The sequence below is a fragment of the mitochondrial genome of Helianthus annuus (assembly GCF_002127325.2).
Source record: "Helianthus annuus mitochondrion, complete genome".
Classification (NCBI taxonomy): Eukaryota; Viridiplantae; Streptophyta; class Magnoliopsida; order Asterales; family Asteraceae; genus Helianthus; species Helianthus annuus.
The window spans coordinates 184,734-191,569 of NC_023337.1; the positions used below are offsets into that span (position 1 = coordinate 184,734).

Consider the following 6,836-nt stretch of genomic DNA (forward strand, 5'->3'; position numbering starts at 1 on the left):
AAAAGAAAAAAAAAAGAAAGAAAAAATGCCTGCCCGCGGAAAAGCAGTTGGGCATTCTCCATGAAAGCAGAGGCCCTCGCTCGAAGATAAAACAGAATGAAAAGCACAGCCGGCGGACCACGAGAGGTCATTTTTTACGTAGGAATAGCCTAGAGGGAATCGAATACTCGACTTAGACACAGGGGATAGCCGGACGAGGGGACCTACGATTGAAATTCTGTTAAGGAAATGGCCAGACCATATGTCAATGGCGGCACATAAGCTCGCTCGCTCACACCTTTATTCGATTCGAAGTACCTTCCACGATTGGACCACTTTTTAGGAATTGAATCCTTTTCAGACAAGCAGACCGGACAGCTAGGACGGAATTGACCACATCGAAAGCAGACCAAGAGCATTTCCCTAAAAGCGGGGCTTCCCTATTAGACTGCCCCTCAAGAAGGAAGAAGCAATCTGATGCCTCTCTTTCTCCTTAGTCTAGAGTGGAGGTTCAAGATGAGAAAAAGCGGATTGGGAGTTATGCCAAAAATACCAGGTTTTCTCAAACTTTGGAGATTGAGATGTCCCTCCAGTGGTCCGGTAAGAGGGTTTAGCATCATTCCCGTAGCGTCGGGTATCGGGGCGAGGACCTGGTCTTGTGGAGAACCATCCGCGAGGCTTTTTCCTTATGATTAGCTTGGATGATATGCTTTTGTAGCGATTGAATGCTTTCTGGGTCTATCAGCATTAGCCTAGAATCGTATCAGGAGGGGCCATTCCCCTTTCCTCTAGTCTTTCTACCTTCTCTCCCGCATCAAGTACTTCTTTTTATCTTACGTCTGCTTCGGTCTGTGCTTTGGAGTCTTCGTCCCTCTAGCCCGTAGTCTGTCTATGAGAGCGAGTTCATGTGCTTGCAGTTGTAGAACCATTCGCCTATCGTAAGGGTAAGGGCCATTGCCTTCAGTCGGTAAATAGATCGAGGGGAGGGGGAGTGAGGCTATCATACCAGATGGGCGATCATCTTCTTATGAAGTTATGGCGGGATATCAAGCAGATCTTTATTAAGCAGTGGTTCCAACTCTATCAAATACATGATCGGAGATAGGTCCGGCAATCGAAGAGACAAGCAATCATAGCAGGCACGAAGCACCAGAAAAGGGGTGGAGAACTTCTTTCGTCGAAAGTGCCAGAGGGGCCAACGCCTACCATATGGGAGATCGACCTGTGAGGCAAAGGTGCGGCAAAAAAAGGTCTGGTACCAGCCAAGGTGGAGAATTCCCCCATTTGCTTGCTTTCTATATTCTAATGATAGCCCGCCACCTCCCCGGTAGGGCATCTCCTCTTTGACTCCTCTGATCTTGTACCTAAGGACTATGCTTTACTTTTCCATTAACTTCCTCATATCACGTCTTACTGATATCTTATAGGTAATAGAGTCTCAAAGCAGGGTCCCCCCAATGACAGCCTTCTTGTCTACTCACTTTTGATACTAGTACACCTTTGCGTGGTTTCTGTCTTCACTTTATGGCAATTCTCTCGATCTCTGATAAGTCAGCTAAAGGAAGCAAACTCTAATATAAGTTAGTAGCTTTCACATCCTTCCTATATATAGGAAGTAGCTAAAGCATCCTTACTCTCTATAGTCAGTAGCTTTCGCATCCTTTTCTTATCTATGTTCTTACCTCAAGTTTCTTTCCTTAGGCAGGTTTCACACTAAAGTTGAGAAAAGGCATAATAGAAAAGAAGTGAAAAGAAAAAGAAGTGGCGCTATAGAGTCTGATTCCCTATAATAAATAGAAGTGGAGGGGTTGCTTGCTATTCCCATATCAATCGATGAAAGAGAACTAGGGAGTGGTTAGAAGAAGCTATTTAGGTAACCTTTGCTTAGAGGACCGGCTATACTACTAGTGACTTAGATCTTGTGAGAAAGCAGAAAGTCGGGTGCCCGCAGCTACTTTAAATGTGAAAGGAGTGAAGTTAGCCTATCAGTAAGCACTCCTTCTACTCTTTAGGAATCCCCTGGAAATAGAATGATGAAGTGATGGGTAAGCTCAAGTAATCCCTACCTTCCCTAGAGAACTGAGAAGAGATAGAAGTCAGATTAGCTCTCCAAAATGAGTAGAGAAGAAAGTCTAGCTTCCCAGGGAGTAAAGACGGGAAAGCCTTACCTCTTACGAGATAGAAAGAACCTCAGAGAACGGAAAGAGCCAAGGTCGTAAAGACAAAGGCAGAAAAGCCTAGGTATAGGTAGCGAAAGTCAAGGTACGAGACACCAAGGAGTTAGAAAATAATAGAACCTGTAACGGAAACAGAGTTTTAGCCGGCTCATTAGAGCAAGTGAAATATGCGTCAAATTGGCTTCTTTATAGGATTCTCGTCTGATTGAACAAGAGCGTATGCACCTTAAAAAAAGGGATTCTCGTCTGATTGAACAAGAGCGTATGCACCTTAAAAAAAGGGAAGATCGTATGATTGCACGAGATCGTATGCACCTCCTTTTCTCCTTTATTCCGGGCAATAGATAAGTAAGTGAGTGCCCCGTGTACTTTCCCTATCAATTTTCATGTACTAGTTTTTATTGTATAGAGAAGAAATCTCGGTTCGAAGGTAGGTAGCTTCCTTTCACAAGCCTGTTTTCACTTCCTTATAGAAAGTAGGCTGCTACCGAACTCATTAGCAAGCAAACGGCATCGCCCTATCTCAAGCAGCTCACTACTCACTAAAGTCTATGTGAGAAACCAAGCTATTTCACTCCTGTGGGATTCAAACCCACCGCATAGGCAGCTTTCGAATAGGCCTTGATTACACCGAGTAAGGATGCGAAAGCAACTGACTAAATATAGTCTGGAGCTGGACACCATCTTAAGTAATAGAACTCCCAGTTGTGTTACACGAACCTTTCTTTCTCTTCTGAGTTCTCTTAGATGGGAAATGAAAACGATTAGCCCCACACGAGGTTTGTGAATTAGTGTACGTAGTGCAATCAATGCTCTGGTTCCTAGGGCCGCACCGGCAAGAGAAAGAAAAAGAATGAACGGTAGAACGCGAGGATATAATGCTTTCGGCTGTTCGCCCTTTGGGTGAATAGCGGCATTCCTTACAGGGAATGGTCCCTTAAAGTCTAACCGACCTTCTTGGTCAATAGAGGACTCAGTTCATTTAGTAGCAAGGTTCCCGGGACGGCTTTCTGTAACACGGGTAAATGAAAATGGAAAATTGACGGATTTCGGCTGTTATGCTATTGTTTATTTGTCACATTCCATACCTTTCCAGTGTGATCTACTACATTTCGTTATTGTAGACCTTCGTTCGCGCTGACCCTTCCGTAGCAGGTTTTTTCGGGCGTTTTCTAGGATCAGAAGGAACCGCTATAATGACCACTACGTGCGTTTCATTCTCTTCGATCTTATCTTTGATTGCTTTTTAAAACGTCTTTTTAACTGAACTACAATGGTCTGATTCTTTTGAAGAAGATATGTAGGCAATTCGGCGTATACGCGGATGCGACCCCATCCACTCCCTCCATCCATGGATAAGGATAAAACAGCATCTTTCACTGTTTCGTTGGAAAAACGCAAATCGCATATTGACTTTCTTTCGGCCTACGCTAAGGGTACTTTAAATATTTTGAGATCTTTTTTGTTTTTTTGTTTTTTTTTTTATATATATAAAGGCCCCAGAACGCTAAAAGGTGAGGGAACCTGAGTTCTCTTTCTAAAAAATCAAAATAAAAATAAGTGACTATAAGGAACCAACGATTCTCGATTCTTAAACAACCTATCTTCTCCACACTGAATCAGCATTTGATAGATTATCCAACCCCGAGCAATCTTAGTTATTGGTGGGGGTTCGGTCCGTTAGCTGGTATTTGTTTAGTCATTCAGATAGTGACTGGCGTTTTTTTAGCTATGCATTACACACCTCATGTGGATCTAGCTTTCAACAGCGTAGAACACATTATGAGAGATGTTGAAGGGGGCTGGTTGCTCCGTTATATGCATGCTAATGGGGCAAGTATGTTTCTCATTGTGGTTTACCTTCATCTTTTTCGTGGTCTATATCATGCGAGTTATAGCAGTCCTAGGGAATTTGTTCGGTGTATCGGAGTTGTAATCTTACTATTAATGATTGTAACAGCTTTTATAGGATACGTACCACCTTGGGGTCAGATGAGCTTTTGGGGGGCTACAGTCATTACAAGCTTAGCTAGCGCTATACCTGTAGTAGGAGATACCATAGTGACTTGGCTTTGGGGTGGTTTCTCCGTGGACAATGCCACCTTAAATCGTTTTTTTAGTCTTCATCATTTACTCCCCTTTCTTTTAGTAGGCGCCAGTCTTCTTCATCTGGCCGCATTGCATCAATATGGATCAAATAATCCATTGGGGGTACATTCAGAGATGGATAAAATTGCTTCTTACCCTTATTTTTATGTAAAGGATCTAGTAGGTTGGGTAGCTTTTGCTATCTTTTCTTCCATTTTTATTTTTTATGCTCCTAATGTTTTGGGGCATCCCGACAATTATATACCTGCTAATCCGATGCCCACCCCGCCTCATATTGTACCGGAATGGTATTTCCTACCGATCCATGCCATTCTTCGTAGTATACCTGACAAAGCGGGAGGTGTAGCCGCAATAGCACCAGTTTTTATATGTCTGTTGGCTTTACCTTTTTTTAAAAGTATGTATGTACGTAGTTCAAGTTTTCGCCCGATTCACCAAGGAATATTTTGGTTGCTTTTGGCGGATCGCTTACTACTAGGTTGGATCGGATGTCAACCTGTGGAGGCACCATTTGTGACTATTGGACAAATCTCTCCTTTTGTTTTCTTCTTGTTCTTTGCCATAACGCCCATTCTGGGACGAGTTGGAAGAGGAATTCCTAATTTTTACACAGAAAATGAAAACAGATCAAATGATTACCAGTAGACAACTCGTACTACGAAGGAGTGAGATGGACGCTCTCATGGAGACGGATTGGGATTCCTTCCCTTCTTCGGCGGATTCCGCTGCCTCTTCGGCGGCTTCCGCTGCCTCTTCAACAGCGTCCGACGCGCGAAGCGCTCCACTTGACTTTTTCCAATTATACCAAGAAATAGGTAATGAGTGCGGCAGGCTTTTGCGTGAAGCCGGGATGGTATTACCACCGGGCTTGACCATGCCTGAAGCTATTCAGAGAACCTTTGGGGATGAAGCGGTTCGGTTATTATATGGGAATAACATTATTCATTTTAAGCCCGGCTTTCTTAGGGAAACCTACTACGAGATTCTGATAAATAGCATTGATAGTTTGAGATTCCAGGAGCTACTGTATTTGCTGGATGAGTTCAGCAAGGTAGCGTCGTAGTTTAGTAGCTGCTGAACTAACGAAAGAAAAATGGAACCAGATACATTCTTAAAGGAATGCGCTTTGCCTTACACAATATAAAAAAGAAAAAGAGAATAAAAATAGAAAGATGAAGGAACAAAGTTGACACAATCCCTTTCTTTCCGTTGGTCAACAACCAACAAAACAAAATCGTTTAGTTCTTCACTACTCGTACAGGAAGGCCTCTCTTTCTGTATGGGGGGAATCCTTTATTCTCGATCAAGATGCCTCAACTGGATAAATTCACTTATTTCACACAATTCTTCTGGTCATGCCTTTTCCTCTTTACTTTCTATATTGCCATATGCAATGATGGAGATGGACTACTTGGGATCAGCAGAATTCTAAAACTACGTAACCAACTGCTTTCACACCGTACGAACAACATCCGGAGCAAGGACCCCAACAGTTTGGAAGATATCTTGAGAAAAGGTTTTAGCACCGGTCTATCCTATATGTACTCCAGTTTATTCGAAGTCTCCCAATGGTGTAAGGCCGTCGACTTATTGGGAAAAAGGAGGAAGATCACTTTGATCTCTTGTTTCGGAGAAATCAGTGGCTCACGAGGTCATGGAATGTCTCATTTTTTGGTAAAAATCTCCGCAATCTTCCTTTTGATAGCTCTTGTTTCCTATACAGGAAGCGAGAGTTACGTTTTTATGGATGAATTGGCAGAAGCCGTTTCACAGTTTCTTCCCGTTCCCGGAGAAGGCCTTTTAGGTCACCCCGGGAGTCCTACCCCCCCACCTGGAAATTCAGGTGTGGAATTCCTTCCGGGTTCTCTCCCACAAAACGTAGAGACTGGGCACCAAGAAAGAAGGAGCCTTTTAACTTTATTAAAGAAACATCTGCAAAGATACTGCGCTGACCAAAAGGTCGCACAGAAATTTCCTGACCTCCAATTTCAGGAAATTGATATCTTTGCGGAACGCTTAGCCATCGAGGAATTGGAAATAAATGGAAAGCCCGTCGTGGAAGTCGCAGAGCTTACCCGGTATCTCAAACCGTTTCAACGATCAAAATCGTTTTTTAATTCCTTTTTCAATCGATTTTTTGATCAAAGTTGACGGATAAGTCAGAATCAGAATAGGTCCCCAGGGGACAAATCAATAGGAAATGTAATTTGCTTCGTAAGAATCAGAATTCACTTCTATGAAAGACTTTCACGGGAATTGTCTTGATCGTCGGATATCATTGAGAAAGAAATAGGAAGAAGTGTTATCGCCTGCAATTCTTCCCAGCATTAGAATGAGCAGTGGGACTAGGGGAAGGATACATATATTGAATTAACGGAAAGACTCGTTGATACCTCCTTTTAGGATGTAGTCGGAATAACTGTGGGGAATCGATATAGATGAGGCATTACAGATCTTAGCACTTTCCTGCATTCCTGCTGCAAATTCATATGTTGTTCTCAGATGTGGCACTTTCGGAACCGGTACAGAAATGGGTGCTTTTGGGTGTGGGAAAGCTGGCGGGGCCCCAGT

General features: G+C 43.1%; 1 protein-coding gene across 1 annotated transcript; it reads left to right on the forward strand.

Moving 5' to 3' along the window:
• Window positions 1-3,716: 3,716 nt before the first annotated feature.
• On the forward strand, window positions 3,717-4,910 carry cob (apocytochrome B). Its single transcript is given in 1 exon segment — window positions 3,717-4,910. A coding segment is annotated over 1 exon segment (1,194 nt).
• Window positions 4,911-6,836: the final 1,926 nt, after the last annotated feature.